The sequence below is a fragment of the Pelophylax lessonae genome, assembly GCF_965119305.1.
Source record: "Pelophylax lessonae genome assembly, chromosome: 4".
NCBI lineage: Eukaryota > Metazoa > Chordata > Amphibia > Anura > Ranidae > Pelophylax > Pelophylax lessonae.
The window spans coordinates 313,741,859-313,761,910 of NC_138771.1; the positions used below are offsets into that span (position 1 = coordinate 313,741,859).

Here is a 20,052-nt window from a genome sequence, read left to right on the forward strand (position 1 = left end):
GCTACACACAGAAGATTTTTTTATCTTAACGCATTAGGATAAAAAAAAACCTGACTTTTGAACCACTTCAAAGCTTCTATACTTCAATCGACGGGAGTATAAGAATATTCACTCAACAGCCTCTCCTAAGATTCCTCCTCCCCCCCCCATTCAGTTTGCAGCAGAACTCCCAAAAAGGGGAAATGTTCTAACCTGAACGGCAAACCCCATTGAAGTTTATGGGCGCTGAACAGGAAAAATCAAAAGAGCAACAATAAAAATGAAAAATTCCCCTAAATATAGTGCCTGGGGGGGGGGGGGTGCCTGGGGTTAGGTCCCCTATGTGCCTGTAAAGTGGTACATCTTTAGCATTCATAAAAAACATGGTGCAACAAAAAGGACATATCTAAAGGGAAAAAAAAAAAAAAGAGTAAAATCCCATTTAAAATGACTCAAGGTTACAATTGCCGGCACCTGGCTATCGAAATCCATACCAGACAGGCAGGTCAGGAAAAGGGGGGGGGGGGGGGGAGGACAGGGGACAAGCAAGCAACCCCCCCTCCTGAACTATACCAGGCCACATGCCCTCAACATGGGGGGGTGGGTGTATGTTGATTGGGACAAGGGCCTTTTCCCAACAACCCAGGGCAGTAGTTGTGGGTGTATGTGGGCAGGGGGCTTATCGGAATCTGAAAGCCCCCTTTAACAAGGGGCCAACCCCCCCCCCATGTGAATGAGTATTAAGGTACCCATTCACCCAAAAAAAAAGTGTCAAAAATTAAAACAAGAGACAAGTTTTTGATAATTACTTTATTTAAAAATAAAAAAAATATATATAGTGTCCCCCAATGTAACGGCATCGTCAATCATGCCGCATCACCGACCTGAAAATTAAAAAAAAAAAAAAAATCAAAACTGCTCTAACTCCTGTCAAATGCCTGCTCTATGCTTTGACATTTGTTATATAGGTAAGGGGCAGGGCCACTCTGACGGGATTGGTGCATGCTGGGCCTGTGACCTCAGAAGGGGGAGGTGTTGAGGTCATGTGGTCCTGACCTGCCAGGCTGCATGCCCAGATAACGTGGAGACCCCACGTTTTTTCCCTTTATTTTTAAACCGCCACTTTTTTCATTTTTTTTTTGTCAGCGGGGAAACCCTTTGACAGCTAATGACTCCGTGGTTGTTGAAAACGCAGCGGCCAGACTGGCCGAACTGTTCGACCAACCTTATGCACAACATGGTAAAATATCTCCAAAATACGAAGAGCAAGATCTTGTCCACAATGACCGATAAATATAGTAAAAAAGCCATTGGAAGCCTAACATTCAATATTTTGCTCAGTCTACACGTTTCACTTCTTCAGGACTAAAACAATCTTTACTGTGCATATTGACAATAAAAAAATCCATCTCACATCCAACACCAACTACTAAAACCAACTTCTCCAATGGTCGGCCAACCGTCTCTTCTCCCCCCCCCCCCCCCCGGACTGTTCAGGGGCACCCAAGGCCAAAGAAGGGGTGTCAATACCTCCCTTGATCCTCCAAAATTGTGTGGCCCAGAGATGGTGTGCATAGACAGGCAGCCACCTCAAAATGAACTAGTCTGGTTAGTAAGTCTGTTCTTTTTCAGCTTCCTTTTACAGACCAAGATCTTTAGCAAAAAAGCAGTTACAGGGTTGAGACAAACCATTTGACAGGGGTGCATACAAAAGTCAGTTTTTATTAATGTGTGTAAAAATACCCCAAAAGAAAAACCATCACTTGCTATAACTACTTAAGTATTCATTGGAGTTTAGCTTTATTTTGGCAGTCAAGTCCATCTAAATCTGCTAGTCTACTCTTCCCCAAACTGGCAACACTGTTTTCCATAGGGTGTCTCCATAGCTCCTCCATACAGAATGGGGATTACCTAAAGCTGCAGATAGAAAAAAAAAAAAAAAAGAAAAAAAAAAAAAAGCCAAAAGGGCTGAAAAAAAAAAAAAAAAAAAAAAAAAAACTGATTTCTTAATCCACACAAGTGAGGTGCATGGAGGAATCTTCCCCACTGAGCCATTGCATTCTGACAGGACTCTTTGCCGTCTGAATACACTGTTCTGCTGCAGCCACTAAACCACAGTTTCCTCACATTCCCATTTGACAGAAATCAATCTAATGATTGGAACAGAGGCACCCACACACAGATTTAAATTCAGCAAGCCCCTGCTGAGCCAGCTGAATTGCAAACCATCTATGGCCAGCTTAAAAGCAGTGTTCCAGCTGGGGGAAAAAAAGAAAAAAAAAAAAATTAGCAGCTACAATTACTGTAGCTGCTGACTTAATATATAGACGCTTACCTGTCCAGGGAGCCTGCGATGGCAGCAGCCCAGCCAATTTTCGGATCGGCTGCTGCCACCATTTGTTCTAAGTGAAACCAGCAGTAAAGCCTTTCAGCTTCACTGCTGGTTCCCTACTGCGCATGCGCAAAGCGCACTGCACATTCCAATTGGCTCGGCGGCAGGGGAAGGCGGAGCGGGGGCAAACTTCCGAGGGACGATTGCGCGGTACTGTCTACCGGAAGTGGGGGAAGGGTACTTGTGAAAAGCAGGTATCCAGATGAGCGGAAGGTCCGCTTTTGGGTGGCACTCAGCTTTAAGAAAGGAAGTGGGTTACTGACCAGGTTATAATTAATACATACATACATACATACATACATACATACATACATACATACATACATACATACATACACACACACACACACACATATATATATACATATATACACATATATATATATATATAAAAAGGGAACCCAGTTCAGCCAAAACATTTAGGATTGGCAAGCTGCAGCTGAATCTGTACGGAGGAAAGTGATGAGATGAATATGCGAGGTGTCATTGGTATGCTATCTCTGAAATTGCTAGTTGCTTGACTCTTGGCTTATACAGTGATGTGTACGCCCAGGTGATTCCAACCGATCAAGAAAAAAACAGAAGGCGCACTTCCTAGCACATTACCTCTGATAAAAACAGCTTTATTAAAAATAATGATATATACTCACAAATGGAGACAATAAGGCATAACAACAATGAGGTTGTTGTATGTTCTAGGATTTTGCGTCACAGTAATAAAGTTCTTTGCAGTGACTGGCTAACGTGTTTCGAGCCCCTGCCTCTTCCTCAGTGGCTCTGAGGAAGAGGCAGGTCCTCGAAACGCATTAGCCATTCACTGCAAAGGACTTCATTACTGTTGCGCGTCAGCCTAGATACTGCAACATCATCATTGTTGATATGCCTGATTAATGTCTGTTTGCGAGTATATATCTATTTTTAATAAAGTCGCTTTTATCTGAGGTAATGCACTAGACCAATGCACCCTTTGTTTTTTCTTGTTCTCAGACTATCCAGATGTCCCCAGTCTTGAGAGGGCAGCAAGACTAGCGTGATTCCAGATGACTAGCATTTAAACACTGTGTGAGGCACACCTTCCAGCGCAAGAGAGTAAAGTGTTGGTTTGAAGATTCCAACCCATCCATGGAAAAATAATCCACAGCTTCTAATTTACCAAACAAAAGGTAAACAGGTTAAAACATGTTAAGATTTCTAAATCAATGACTTTAGTCATTGAGCTGAAAATCAATGCAGCTATTGACGATTCGATACTTCCTTGGCATAAATACACATAGCAAGAGTGCCGATTTCACCCTGACTTTCCCGATATGCATGTGTGTATTGTGTATGCCATACCAGTAACTGAGAAAATATTGAAGCCAGGGAACCGGCACTAAGAGATTATTCACAATGGAACCCTGCATATTGCTGGAAAGGTTTTGCCACATATGTTTTAAGCTAAACCAGCCCTACAACAACAACAACATTTTCTTCACAAATGAGTAGAAAGTTTTAGGATGAAACCCATTTCCTCCAGATAAGTATAGATACCTTTGCTTCAAAGCTTCTGGAGTCACTAGCCTTGAATGAGATGAGGAATTTCAACAAAATAAATTTTTTGCAAAAATCTATGACTCAAAATCAACAGTCAGACAACCAGTGGTTTTAGATCATTTCAATGTTTCCGTTAAAGCAGGAAGGGGCCTTGAAATACTTTATTGCATAACTGGGGGAAGAAATCCGAAGGTGGAACAACCAAATCACAGGCTCACACAGGTTTTCATACTTAAGGTTCAGTTTTCTGAGTGCAGCTTCAGATTCACTTGCAACTCTAGGTACACACCCTGCCAGATGGCCAAGATGTCTGGGTTCCAGCCAAGGGGCCACCAACATTGCCCGACAACAAGAGAAACCCCTCACCTAAATTTTTTTTTTTTTTTTTTCCCCGAACTTGGATCATCCCTTCTGGTAAAGCTTGATTCAATCCCTGATTACACATTCACCAGCTACTGACCAGCTAACAAACTGGCTCAACTCAACACACACCATTCTCTGGAGCTTACACATATTGTGACACAGAGCTCTTAAGCACAGGATTCTGAAAGAGACCTTGCGAAAGAAAAGAAAAGAAAAAAAAGAAGAAAGAAAGAAAAAAAAGAAGAAAGAAAGAAAAAAAAAGAAGAAGAAAGAAAAAAAAGAAGAAGAAAGAAAAAAAAGAAGAAGAAAGAAAAAAAAGAAGAAGAAAGAAAAAAAAGAAGAAGAAAGAAAAAAAAGAAGAAGAAAGAAAAAAAAGAAGAAGAAAGAAAAAAAAGAAGAAGAAAGAAAAAAAAGAAGAAGAAAGAAAAAAAAGAAGAAGAAAGAAAAAAAAGAAGAAGAAAGAAAAAAAAGAAGAAGAAAGAAAAAAGAAGAAGAAAAAAGAAGAAGAAGAAAGAAGAAGAAGAAAGAAGAAGAAGAAGGAAGAAGAAGAAGAAAGAAGAAGAAGGAAGAAGAAGAAAGAAGAAAAAGAAAGAAGAAAAAACATGACTTAAGCCCCGTACACACGTACCGATTGTCGGCCGAAAATATTCGGCCGCCGAACGACTGGCCGATTTTCGGCTTGTTAGTATGATGCTTCCGACAACCGACAGCGCACTTTCGGCCGAAAAGAATCTGTCGTGCAAGCATTAAAATTTTTGTTGGCCAACACCAGAACGGCCGATTGTTCGCCAGTCAGTACAGAATTCGGCCGACAAGACAGCAGATTTGCAAGACTGGGCATGCTCAGAAAAGAAGAAAAGACCAGGAAAGTTAACCATCACATGACATCACTTCTGCAGTCGGCTGTTGTTGGCCGACAAAATTCGTGTGCAGTCTTTTGCACTTTTCAACAGACAAGACAGCCCTCGGACAAAAGACGGCCGATGTTTACGGGGCTTTAGAGCAGTGTTTCTCAACGCCGGTCCTCAGGACCCACTAACAGGCCAGGTTTGCAAGGAAACTGAAATACATCACAGGAGATATAATTTCGTGCTCAGTGATTGCAGTACTCTAGTCTGCATCTCTCCAAAGTAATACTTAAAATCTGGCCTGTTAGTGTGCCCTGAGGACCGGAGTTGAGAAACACTGGCTTAGAGAACACACCCCTGCATAAACAAATGTGGAAAAACATTGAGTCTAAAAATTAGTTATAACTATGCATGTGCATTAACTAATCATTTGCATGTATTACACAAACACCAGCTCTATTCAAAAATATTTTATTTTTTACACAAAATATTCCATATAAATAGAACATTTATAAAGTTATTTAACGTTCTAAGTAAAAGTTTTGCAAGACAAAATATTCATTTAATGTAATTTATTTAAAACAGTCTGTGGCTCTGCATCAGCAACTCAAGATGCACCAACTGTACTCCAAGAGCCATCCACCTTTTCCTAAAGTCTTAAGCGTTATTTTTTTTTTGGATTAAGCTGCCCGTGGCTCAGCATCAGATACACGGCAGGCAACAGCAGTAATTAGGCCTGCCCCTTTACCAGAACCATCTTCAGATAGGTGGAAAGAAACATCACACTGGGGGGCCAACATTTTAACTGTCTTCTGAAGCGCACCAGCAAAGCTGCAAAACAGAGATATTGTTATAGCAACATTGCCATATTGGAAGTGGGTGTGCAAGGTGGAAAAAAAAATAAAAAAATCAGGACAAAAGAAAGGAATACACAAAAAGGTGATATTTCATCTAAGATTTCAGTTATGTAAATACTGAAATTAAATCACATGCCAAGCTTCTTTTATCTTGGGTCTTCCATTAGTGACATTTCGCACCCTAGATTGGAACATTAGAACAGCCATTGTGTGGAGTCTTTATCCATCCATAGGTACATTGCATAGAATGTACCTGGAGAGTGGGGATTCCCTTCCCTGGCTTCATAATTGCTGCTAGGTAGGGGAAGCTCAGCCTGGAACTTTGGGGGATCTCTTACCACTGTTTCCCAGCCAAACTGGATACTTGTCTTATCCCACTCACCAATATACTTCTATAACTGAAATGTAGATTTGTGTGGATTAATCCCAACTAGGCTAAATCTGGATATATATGGTTTCCCAACTTTTTTGTTCGGTAAAAGGCACCCTTTAAAATTTTGCATAAATCTCGAGGCACCCCTTTCTAAAATGTAAAAAAAACTAAACATATTGCACACTGGTGCTGACTAGTATCTGTTGCAGTTCTCCCTCCGTTTCTCTCCCTCACTCAGCTACTGTAAATCTAGGGCCAAAGGGGAGGGGCAGGAGAAGAGCACCCGATGTTCATCTTATCAAACTAATGACCGGATTGGTTGTTTGTGCACCATTACAACCTTCTAGCTGATGGTGTCCTATGAAAACCTGTGGTTTGGTGTACCTATAGAGCAGGCTTGATCCACACACTGGCTTGTATACAATTTTTGGGCAATTTTTAGGCATTTTGCCAAGGTACTCCTGAGAAATCCTGAAGGCAGCTGGCTTGAAAACTGTTTCTATATGGCATCATTCTTCACAAACACAGCAAAATCCAAATTTTAATACCAGATTTCACAAATTTTAGATGTTCACTTACTGGGGGTGCAGCTTATACAAAGTTCCGTCCACACCTACAGTGATTTTCAAATGATCAAGGCCTCGATTTTCTCTCATCTTCTCAACAACAGCAGCAATGCCGGCAGCACACAGTTGAGCTGCTCTCATGGCGACTACAGTGCATACCTCCTTCACTAAAACTGTATCATCACATGTGCTGTTCAGGCCTAGCTTCGTTAGAATTGATCGCACCTGCAGGAGTCCCAGACTATCACTGAAAAAAAGATACAACTGTTCTATAATGTGTATAATCTCTATAAATACAATGCAAAATGAAATTTCCTCATCTGTACAGTTTAGCGAATAGTCTAGTGTGCAAGTCTCAAGTGCCTTTGTGTATTTATCTATAGAAATGTGTGATCAAAAACTGTCTGTACTGAAAAAGTCATATCCTCCTTCAGGTCCTGTTTTTTCCATGTCCACTCACAGAGCTGTGTGTTTGAATATTCACTAAATGCTCACAAGGGAAATCTGTTAGAAAAGCTAAACTAGACCAGTTATGGTGAGGTGGGCTTATGGGAACCAAAAAATCCTCCACAATACCAGTGACAGCACAAAAGAGCCTACTTAAATCAGAATATATTCACAAGTTCATCACAAATCCAAAGTGTATGGAGAAGTTTATTCCTCATGTTACAAAAGGGAACCAAGCTATGCAAATACGTAATTTCCATTTACCTCTTGGCTAACCGAGCATTAAGAATATAAAGCCATTCATTTTAAACTATGTACACTTGTTTCAGGCTTGTTGGTCATCATTAGTACAGTGTATGAGCACTATGGCCTCTAAGGGTTATGGCTTAAGGAAAAAAATATATATATATTTTAATAAAAAATAAATACACACACACACACACACACACACTCATTAAAAAAAGCAACACTTGTTATTGCCCCCTCATTTTTCATGAGCTGAACTCGAAAATCAAACACTTTTTTCTATGTACACAAAAGGCCTATTTCTCTCAAATATTGTTCACACATCTGTCTAAATCTGTGTTAGTGAGCACTTCTCCTTTGCCGAGATAATCCATCCACCTCACAGGTGTGGCATGTCAAGATGCTGATAAGACAGCATGATTATTTCACAGGTTTGCCTTAGGCTGGCCACAATAAAAGGCCACTCTAAAAATGTGAAGTTTTACTGTATTGGGGGGTCCGAAAACCAGTCAGTATCTGATGTGACCACCATTTGCCTCACGCAGTACAACACCTCTACTCACATAGAGTTGATCAGGTTGTGGCCTGTGGAATGTTGGTCCACTCCTTTTCAATGGCTGTGCGAAGTTGCTGGATATTGGCAGGACAAGAAACACGCTGTAGTATACGCCGATCCAGAGCATCCCAAACATGCTCAATGGGTGACATGTCTGGTGAGTATGCTGGACATGCAATAACTGGGATGTTTTCAGCTTCCAGGAATTGTGTACAGATCCTTGTAGCATGGAGCCGTGCATTATGCTGCAACATGAGGTGATGGCCGTGGATGAACAATGGGCCTCAGGATCTCGTCACGGTGTCTCGATGCATTCAAAATGCCATCAATAAAATGCACCTGTGTTCGTTGTCCATAACATACGCCTGCCCATACCATAACCCCACCGCCACCATGGGGCACTCAATCCACAACATTGACATAAAACCACACACAGTCTGCCATTTTCCCTGTACAGTGAAAACCAGGATTTCGGTGAAGAGAACACCTCTCCAAAGTGCTAGACGCCATCAAATGTGAGCATTTGCCTACTCAAGTCGGTTATGACGATGAACTGCAGTCAGCTCAAGACACCGATAAGGAAGACGAGCATGTAGATAAGCTTCCCTTAGACAGTTTGTGCCGAAATTCTTTGGTTATGCAAACAGATTGTTGCAGCAGCTGTCCGGGTGGCTGGTCTCAGATGATCTTGGAGGTAAAGATGCTCAAGGTGAAGGTCCTGGGCTGGTGTAGTTTACACGTGGTCTGTGGTTGTGAGGCCGGTTGGATGTACTGCCAAATTCTCTGAAACGCATTTAGAGACGGCTTATGGTAGAGAAATGAACATTCAATTCACGGGCAACAGCTCTGGTGGACATTCCTGCAGTCAGCATGCCAATTGCATGCTCTCTTAAAACTTGCGACATCTGTGGCATTGTGCTGTGTGATAAAACTGCACATTTTAGAGTGGCCTTTGTGGCCAGCCTAAGGCACACCTGTGCAATAATCATGCTGTCTAATCAGCATCTTGATATGCGAAACCTGTGAGGTGGATGGATTATCTCAGCAAAGGAGAAGTGCTCACTAACACAGATTTGTGAACAATATTTGAGAGAAATAGACCTTATGTGTACATAGAAAAAGTCTTAGATCTTTGAGTCTAGCTCATGAAAAATGGGGGCAAAAACAAAAAAAACGTTGCATATATACACACACACACACATATATATATATATATACATATATATATATATATACATATATATATATACATATATATATACATATATATATATATACATATATATATACATATATATATACATATATATATATACATATATATATACATATATATATATATATACATATATATATACATATATATATATATATATATACATATATATATATACATATATACATACATATATACATATATACATATATACATATATACATATATACATATATACATATATACATATATATATATACATATATACATATATATATATACATATATACACACATATATATATATATATATATACACACATATATACACACATATATACACATACACACACTAAACTATAGTGAATAGGGCTCTCAAGTAAACATGCACTAGCATTGATACCAGAGGACCTGGACAAAAATATTATTTTAGCAATACATTTAAAAAAAAAAAATCAAACTGCACAGCTTGCACTTTGAGTAAAAAAAAAAAAAAAAAAAAAAAAAAAAGGGGGTGCTACAAGTAACAATGGATGGCATAGTCAGTTCTAGATCTAAAACGTGCTAAAGTCAACAACACTCCCATATTCACATTAAAGTGATTAGGATAGCATTGAAACACATACATAAAAGTACAATTTACCTCTCGTGACTTCTGAGCAAGCATGTCTGAACCTTGATAAAGGGACCTTCAAATGTCCCAAAGCATTAGTTAATTTGTTCATATTAAAAATGTTAACAGCCCTGACTCACGCAACAGTCTCAAAAATGGCACCCAGTTTCCTTCAAATTTAGTACAAAGATCATAGAAAGTATATTGAGTAGTTATGTCAGATTTAGAAAATAGAATGGAAAGTGAAGTAGGAACAGCAGGTACTAGAGGTAACAACCTGTAAAAAAGCCCTTACAAAAAAGGTAACAGCCACGTAAATTATGCACCCACTGTACAGCCTCTAATATTAACAGCTCATAATCTGTTAATAAAACTAAGCACAGTGGCATGGTTAATAACCATCAGGGACCTCCCTTCCTATCAGAAAGCAACCCCAAATGGCCTGTTTCTAGAACAGTCCAGAGATAGCAGTGAAAGTTTTCTTTTAGATCCGTACAGTCAGAAAAGTAGATAAAATTAATGCAGCTAAATAAATACAGTAAAATGGGGAAGAAAAAAAAAAAAAAAAAAAGTATCCTACCTTTCAATCTGAGATAAGTACTTTGTAGGAAAGAGGCCTCTAGTATTCAACTCTTCTGAAATTTTGCCACGGAATAAAATCCCATCGTTTGTAAGTTCAATTAGGACCTGGCGTACAATCTCTCCTAGGTACATTCCACTGATCATCTTTTCATACCTGGAGAGAAGAAGAGGTGACACGCTGTCACATTCATAGCAATAAAGCAATGGTATGGAAAGCTATGGCTCTGAAAGGCATTACAAAAAAAAATATAAAGCCTCTTTGGAGGAAGAAAAATGTAGGGGGAAAAAAAAAAACGAATTTAGTGGACAGCATTGTTTTACAATCAAAGTCATATTTATCTTCCAGATTTCTGTGGGGAAATCTATGGGCTGGAGTAACCAAACTGCTGCCTTTTACATATGGTCAATATTTCTGCTTTCACACACAGTAAATGCTCCAACCACTTAAAACTCTCCGGTAAGGGAGTTTACGTACTGAAGCAAAACAAGCTTTTTGCTGGAGCACAGAGGTAGGCAAAATCTGTTTCTACATTGAAAAAGTGGCGCAACACTACCCTAATAAAAGTATATTTCCTTTTCCCACAAAAAGAGCTTTCTTTTGGTGGTATTTGATCACCTCTGGTTTTTATTTTTTGCGCTAAAAACAAAAGACAAATTTTGAAAAAAAAAAAAAAAAAAAATCCCCAATAAGCGTATATTTATTGGTTTACACAAAAGCGATAGCATCTACAAACTATATAAAACCTTATTGACATGTAGACAGACCCCCTTTTTCTTATCTCCTTTTTTGAGACTTCAATGATCACTTCCTGAATAAAAGGAATATTTGTGAAATGTGAATATTTAATTTGCTTCAATATTAGCATGCATATCTGTCTGAACAGTGATAAATTTGCGATAATAAAAAATGCAGGCAATCCAATGATTCACGAATTGTAGACTTCTCTGCAGATGGAGCTTGTCAGTATTAATTTTCTCGAAAAAATTTAACTGCGTCATGTCTGAATCAGTCTGCTCCTCCCTGTCCAGGACTACTGGTAAATGAACTATTCTTTTGTCCCCCACCATTATAAAAAGAATGCTTCAATGTCCTCTTTTTAAAAAAATTCCCAAATTATTTTTGGACGTTTCTAAATTTTAAAGACAGACTGTTTTTGATTACTAAACCCTGTATTAATGTATACAGATTCAGATTACTTTATTAATCCCAAAAGGGAAATGATTACATTTAGTATTAAATACTATAATACTTAAGCCTCTTTCACACGGTCCGCCTCCGTAGGCGGATCCGTGTTGCTCAGCGGGAATCGATCCGCGATCCCCGCTGAGCTGGGCGGATGACAGCTCCGTCTCCGCTTGCAGAGCGGAGAGGGAGGTGTCTCAGCCCCCGCTGCTCTCTATGGGGGAATCGGATGAGAGCGGACCGCCTGTCCGCTCTCATCCGATCAGATTACTGAACGGATGGAAAAATAGGGTTTCCATCCGTCCAGATTTCACGGACAGGATCGGATACAGATGGCAGCAGAGGTGTCTCCGCTGACACCCGCTGCCCCATAGAGCTGCATGGAGGATCTGATCAGATCCGCCTAAAAAACTGACAGGCGGATCTGATCGGATCGCCCGTGTGAAAGAGCCCTTAGACAGTCTAGCGGTAAACCGAAAAAAAAAAGGTTTCATGTGATATGAAATGCATTAGAAATATATTACCACCATCTTTACATACCTTTGTCTTCCTGGATTTATTGAGAACTTATCTACATCATTGTCAAAAGAAGTGGTAATATCATCAAGGCACCCATTATCTCCAAAGGCCCCCCACTCCATATTGACACACATCCGTCCCTCGACACCTTCCAACACTTCCACATTCCTCATCTCTTCCATATAACAAGCATTGGTGCCTGTTCCTATAAAGACAAGAAACCTCAGCCATTAAATCCAAATGTGCACAACAAAAATCCAATTTGATGGCTTGTGCTAAACTGTAGTTTATAAACCGCACATCTTACCAACAATCAGTCCAATTTCACAGGCTGTATCATCATATCCACAGGACATCATTGTTCCTACTGTATCATTCACCAATGCTACCACACGGAAATCATGGTTCTGCCAAATAAAATTCACCATTAACTGCAGATTGGGATTTCATACACAAGGAAGACAAAATTAAAAATATAACATACGTTTTTTCGATTAGCTGCCTCCCTAAGAAGCCGGACAACATCTTCCCCCACACATCCAGACGCACTGAAACCCTTTGTCCATGAAATTAGGATGCCCTGGAAAAGAAACCGCATACAAAAGCTTTAAAGGAATTTTTCCCAGCCCAAGACAGAGGTTCCCATTGTTACTTTGTTTTCCGGTTGCCATGGCTACCCTCTTGCTTTAATACTTAATTTCCCTTACCTAGCACAAGTATGAAAATAAGGATATTGGACTCCAATTTTACAGATATGGATGCTTGTTCCTGGTCAGTGACTCAAGGCTTATTTAACCTAGTTGGTCAGTGTACTAAATCAGACAACTAGCATATATAGAAGGGGACTGCCAGTAGCAGCCCCCATGTGTATCGGGAAGGGTTTGATTACATTTCTAAAGGGGCACACCAACTCAAAACTGACTAATTTCACTCTAAATGGACCTTCGCTAGCTCAGAACATTTTATTTCTCTTACGACTCTCCTGTGATACATCCTCTTTGCATGTCTGAAAGATCTTGTACATTACATGACAGTGGATGGCATTTAGAAAATATATACACAAAATAGGTTTTGATAGATGATTTAAAAATCAATCAAAATGTTAGAAACCACTGGTAAATACGTAAAACCAACTTTTATATTATATATAGTTTTAATTGTTCTTGGATTTTGTTTTGTTGGAATAAGACTGCATAGAGGCAATTGTCCATTTCTTGAGGTACATCATGACATTCTACTGCTGAATATGGTGCATATTAGTAGATGGCCGTACATCGCAAGCATCTTACCTGATCAAGGCTTGTCTGCTTACAGGGAAAGGAAAATGTGAAGCCTAAAGGTAGTTTCTTTCCTTGAAGGCCATTTTCGTTCTGAAATTCTGTGATGCAGTCTACAATGTGATCAAACAGCTGCAGAGAACCAAGATTAAAAAACAGTCACAATTCACATATTTCAAATTGCACTGTAACAATGTAATGTAATAAGCAGATCCAATATAGGAGTGTAAAGATTGGTAACGTCCCAGCTCAAACTGAAAGACCAAAAAAGGAAGGTACAGGTCCCAAATGGCCAATATACAGGAGAGAAAAGATCAGTATCATATGAGATGCTAATTCAAACCAGTAAGCCAAAAGCAGGTAAAGGTCCCAAAATGTTTGACATCTGTGTGTTGACAATTTTCATTCTATACAGGCAAGCTGTGTAAAAAGGGTTTGTGATAACTTGTTCCAGAAAGTTGACCAGACCACATCTTACCCAATTTAACATGCACAACAGTTGACCGTATATTGAGTTACCTGCCCATAACAAAAAGGTACACTGGCCTGTAGTTCCAACAGAGAGCAATCCAAACTACATGTACAATTCCAGCCTTATTGGTCATATTTTGCATTCTTTTAATGCAAAATTTGTCATTTTATCCTGATCTGGTATAGCATGCTAAAGTAAAAGCTTCCACTCCATTCCACTGTCAGATGTCTCTCCTTGTTCAGAAATGTACATTTATAAGAGTTTAACTGTGCATTGATCTACAGAAGTCTTGATTTTGAAAGAAAATTCCTATTTTGTTGGAACAAAGCAATTTCAAAAATACACTTATCCCACCACATGGCTTTTTTTTCCCCGACTTACAATAGAAAATCAATTGGTCAGCAGATAGATTTGCACCAATATTAAACAGCAGGACAGTTAATATTGACAGAACAATTGCTGAACTGCCCTTCGTATATACTGAGGGTTGCTATTCAGATAGGGAAATGGGGTTAATAAACCACTTAAGCTCTGAAAGATTTTAGCCCCCCTTTATGACCAGGGCATTTTTTTTTTGCTGTTAAGCACTGCGTTACTTTGGCAAATGCGTGGTCATGCAACACTAACCAAATGAACCTTTTTTTTTTTTTTCTACACAAATAGAGCTTTTTGGTTCACCACAGGGTTTTTTTTTTTGTAAAAAAAAAAAAAAAATACACCCTTTCATACAAATTTAGGCCAAAATGTATATTGCTACATGCCTTGGTGTATGTAAAAAAATTCCCAATACGTGTATATTGATTGGTTAGAGCAGGGGGGTCTCCAAACTATGGCCCTCCCAATTTTCAGGAACTACAAATTACCATCATGCCTAGTCATGTCTGTGAATGTCAGTTTTACAATGCCTCATGGGACGTGTAGTTGCGGAACAGCTGGAGGGCCGTAGTTTGCACATCTCAGGGTTAGAGTCTACAAATTATGGTGTATATATACACACACACACTGGAATTTTTTTTTTTTAATACTAGTAATGGGGATTAGTGATCTGTAGTAAGACTGATAGTGTGGCGAGCATTCTGACACCGACACTGGGTTGGAACTAAATGACACTGAAATCACCAGTAACCCTAATACAATGATCAGAGATATTATAGGAGAGTTTATCCTTGGTGCAGAGCAGCCACCCTATTGCAGTATTTTTGCTAGAGGCTGGTCCGCTAGTGGTTAATAAAGGAGTAGAGCATGTTCACTTTACAAAGTGAATTTTCACTGAAATTAGTGAATGGAAGCGAAGGGGAAAAAAAAAAAAAAAAAAAAATCACTTATTACACACACACACACACATTAGGTACACCTGTTCAATTGCTTGGTAACACAAATTGCCAATCACATGGCAGCAACTCAATGCATTTGAGCATCTAGATGTGGTTCTGAAGACTTAGAAGTTCAAACAGAGCATCAGAATAGGGAAGAAAAGGGATTTAAGGGACCTTGAACATGGGATGGTTGTTGGTGCCAGACAGGCTGGTCGGAGTATTTAAAAATCTGCGGATCTACTGGGATTTGCATGCAAAACCACCTCTGAGGTTTACAGAGAATGGTCCAAAAAAGAAAATATCCAGTGAATGGCAGTTGTGTGGATAAAAAAAAGCCTTGTTGATGTCAGAGATCAGATGAGAATGGGCAGCAGTGTTAATTTTTGCATTTAATTTTGCTTTAGTTATAGTCTGACTAAAATGCCATTTTAGTTTTAGTCATCTGCAATAGTTTTAGTCAAATAAAATAATTTTAGTCAAACTAAAATCAAAAGTGTTTAGCTAAATTGTAATGCATTATTTAAGCATTTACAGTGGGTACGGAAAGTAATCAGACCCCCTTAAATTTTTCACTCTGTTATATTGCAGCCATTTGCTAAAATCATTTAAGTTCATTCTTCTTCCTCATGAATGTACACATAGCACCCCATACTGACAGAAAAACACAGAATTGTTGACATTGTTGCAGGTTTATTAAAAAAGAAAAACTGAAATATCACATGGTCCTAAGTATTCAGACCCTTTACTGTGACACTCATATTTAACTCAGGTGCTTTCCATTTCTTCTGATCATCCTTGAGATGGTTCTACACCTTCGAGTCCAGCTGTGTTTGATTATACTGATTGGACTTGATTAGGAAAGCCAAACACCTGTCTATACAAGACCTTCCAGATCACAATGCATGTCAGAGCAAATGAGAATCATGAGGTCAAAAGGAACTGCCTGAAGAGCTCAAAGACAGAATTGTGGCAAGGCACAGATCTGGCCAAGGTTACAAAAATATTTCTGCTGCACTTAAGGTTCCCAAGAGCACAGTGGCCTCCATAATCCTCAAATGGAAGACGTTTGGGACGACCAGAACCCTTCCTAGAGCTGGCCTTCCGGCCAAACTGAGCTATCGGGGGAGAAGAGTCTTGGTGAGAGAGGTAAAGAAGAACCCAAAGATCACTGTGGCTGAGCTCCAGAGATGCAGTCAGGAGATCTCCAGAGATGCAGTCAGGAGATGGGAGAAAGTTGTAGAAAGTCAACCATCACTGCAGCCCTCCACCAGTCGGGGCTTTATGGCAGAGTGGCCCGACGGAAGCCTCTCCTTAGTGTAAGACACATGAAAGCCCGCATGGAGTTTGCTAAAAAACACCTGAAGGACTCCAAGATGGTGAGAAATAAGATTCTCTGGTCTGATGAGACCAAAATAGAACTTTTTGGCCTTAATTCTAAGCGGTATGTGTGGAGAAAACCAGGCACTGCTCATCACCTGTCCAATACAGTCCCAACAGTGAAGCATGGTGGTGGCAGCATCATGCTGTGGGGGTGTTTTTCAGCTGCAGGGACAGGACGACTGGTTGCAATCAAGGGAAAGATGAATGCGGCCAAGTACAGGGATATCCTGGACAAAAACCTTCTCCAGAGTGCTCTGGACCTCAGACTGGGCCGAAGGTTTACCTTCCAACAAGACAATGACCCTAAGCACACAGCTAAAATAACGAAGGAGTGGCTTCACAACAACTCTGTGACTGTTCTTGAATGGCCCAGCCAGAGCCCTGACTTAAACCCAATTGAGCATCTCTGGAGAGACCTAAAAATGGCTGTCCACCAACGTTTACCATCCAACCTGACAGAACTGGAGAGGATCTGCAAGGAGGAATGGCAGAGGATCCCCAAATCCAGGTGTGAAAGACTTGTTGCATCTTTCCCAAAAAGACTCCTGGCTGTATTAGATCAAAAGGGGGCTTCTACTAAATACTGAGCAAAGGGTCTGAATACTTAGGACCATGTGATATTTCAGTTTTTCTTTTTTAATAAATCTGCAACAATGTCAACAATTCTGTGTTTTTCTGTCAGTATGGGGTGCTATGTGTACATTCATGAGGAAGAAGAATGAACCTAAATGATGAAGAAGAATGAACCTAAATGATTTTAGCAAATGGCTGCAATATAACAAAGAGTGAAAAATTTAAGGGGGTCTGAATACTTTCCATACCCACTGTATATAGAATTTCCAAACGTATTATACTGTATACTCCTGGGAGTAAAAGAAAAAAAAATATCTCATGTTATTTATAGTACGAAGGTTTAAAAAAAAAAATTTAGATACAGATTTAGCTACTCTGCATGGTCTGAGGAGGCCTGTAATGCTGCACAGTGCTCAGAATGGTGGTCTGAGGGGTAGCCTGTAATGTACAGTGCTCTGGGATGGTGGTTTGACTCTAAGAGCATTGTAATGTTGCACAGTGCTGGATGGTGGTCTCAGGTCTGAGGGATGGCCTGTAAAGCACAGTGCTCTGGATGCTGGTGGTCAGTGGACAGAGGAGCCCTGTAATGCTGCACAGTGCTGGATTGTGGTCTCCAGTCTGAGGCATGGCTTGTAACGCACAATGCCCTGGATGCTGCTGGTCTGAGGAGGCATGTAATGCACACACTGTGCTCTGGATGGACGGTGGTCTGGGGGGGGGGGGGGGGGGGGGGAGGCCTCAGGCCTGTAATTGTACACATTTACAGTGCTCTTTTCTGCTCTGGACGGTAATCGTTGTGGTGACTTTCGTTGGGAGGCTGCACAGTGCTGCGACTGTTGCTAAGCGATGCACGCTATGGACTCGACTCGCTTTCTGAGAGTGTAAGAAGCTCCATAGGAAATTTAAGTTCTGAGGGTAAACGTCCCTGCCTCACATTTTCATTTCATTTGTGAACGAAAAAAATAATCAGTTTTCGTCATTGGACGAAAATGTGGTGTACTTTTCGTTTGATTTTCGTCACTGTAAAAATGCTGCTGACCAAAACTTTGACAAAAACGTTTTCATTGACTAAACTAACTGATGGGAAGGACTGGTTTGAGATGATAGAAAGACAACAGTAGCTCAAATAATAACTTGTTACAACCAAGCTATGCAGAATAGCATCTCTGAATGCACAATACATCAAACCTTAAAGCCGATTGGCTACAGCAGCAGAAGACCACAGTGGGTGCCACTCCTGTCAGCTAACGGGAAACTGAGGCTACAAAAATTGCACAGGCTCACCAAAATTGGACAATAGAAGATTAGAAAAATGTTGCCTGATCTGATGAGTCAATATTTCAGCTGCAACATTCAGATGGTAGGGTCAGAATTTGGTGTAAACAACATAAACGCATAGATTCATCCTACCTTGTATCAATGGTTCAGGCTGGTGATGGTGGTGGAATGGAGTAGGGGGGTATTTTTTTGGTACACTTGGGCCCCTTCGTACCAATTGAGCATCATTTAAATGCCACGGTCTACCCGAGTATTGTTGCTGACCATGTTCATCCATCCCTTTAGGACTACAGTGTACCCATCTTCTGATGGCTACTTCCAGCAAGATAATGCACCATGTCACAAAGCTCAAATCCTCATCACTGGTTTTTTGAAAAGGACAATGAGTTCACGGTGCTCCAATGGTCTCAACAGTCACCAGATCTCAATTCAATAGAGCACCTTTGGGATGTTCGGCAGGTCGTTCGGAAGAAATTTTACTTCCGATTTTCGTATTGTGTGTACGGGCCCTTATACTAAGCTGCAAGGTCAGCTGGGTTGCCAGACAGAATAGTCATATGAAACTCTCAGACACGACCAATCACTACTCCCATCATCACCGTTTAACAAAAATACACTGCTCAAAAAATTAAAGGAACACTTTTGAAAACACATCAGATCTCAAATGGGGAAAAATCTCATGCTGGATATCTATACTGATATGGACTGGGTAATGTGCGATGGAAGTGAAAAATTATCAACCTACAAAGGGCTGTATTCAAAGACCAAAAATCAAAGTGAAAAATGATGCAGCAGGCTAGTCCATTTAGCTGTAATTTTATTCCAGCAACTCAAAAATGTTACTCAGTAATTTGTATGGCCCCCACCTGCTTGTATGCATGCCTGACAGTGTCGGGGGATGCTCCTAGTAAGATGACGGATGGTGTCCTGGGGTATTTCCTCCCAGATGTGGACCAGGGCATCACTGAGCTCCTGAACAGGCCGAGGTGCAACCTGGCAGCGTCGGATTGACCAAAACATAACGTCCCAGAGGTGTTCTATTGGATTTAGGTCAGGCGAGCATAGGGGCTATTTAATGGCATCAATTCCTTCATTCTCCAGGAACTGGCCGCATACCTCTCACCACATGAGACCAGGCATTGTCATGCACCAGGAGGAACCCAGGACCCACTGCACCAGCGTAGGGTCTGACAACAGGTTCAAGAATTTGATACCTAATGGCAGTCAGGGTGCCATTGTCTAGCCTGTAGAGGTCTGTGCGTCCCTCCATGGATATGCCTCCCCAGACCATCACTGACCCACCACAAAAAAAAACAGTCATGCTGAACAATATTACAGGCAGCAGAATATTCTCCACAGCTTCTCCAAACCCTTTCATGTCTGTCACATGTGCTCAGGGTGAACCTGCTCTCATCTGTGAAAAGCACAGGTTGCCAGTGGCGGACCTGCCGATTCTGATGTTAAATGGCAAATCAAGCTCCACA

At 40.5% G+C, this 20,052-nt stretch overlaps 1 protein-coding gene across 2 annotated transcripts in view; it reads right to left on the minus strand.

Annotated features, from left to right (window-relative positions):
- Positions 1 to 5,788: 5,788 nt before the first annotated feature.
- Positions 5,789 to 20,052, minus strand: part of HK3 (hexokinase 3) — a 474,982-nt gene continuing 460,718 nt past the window's right edge. For both annotated transcript variants that reach the window (XM_082256083.1, XM_082256082.1), the window contains 7 exons: positions 13,562 to 13,681; positions 12,757 to 12,852; positions 12,580 to 12,679; positions 12,294 to 12,477; positions 10,569 to 10,724; positions 6,925 to 7,158; positions 5,789 to 5,946 (listed from right to left, as the gene is read on the minus strand). In XM_082256083.1, coding sequence (XP_082112209.1) covers positions 5,796 to 5,946; positions 6,925 to 7,158; positions 10,569 to 10,724; positions 12,294 to 12,477; positions 12,580 to 12,679; positions 12,757 to 12,852; positions 13,562 to 13,681 — 1,041 coding nt within the window. In that variant the 3' untranslated portion in view covers positions 5,789 to 5,795. The remainder of the gene's footprint in view (positions 5,947 to 6,924; positions 7,159 to 10,568; positions 10,725 to 12,293; positions 12,478 to 12,579; positions 12,680 to 12,756; positions 12,853 to 13,561; positions 13,682 to 20,052) is intronic.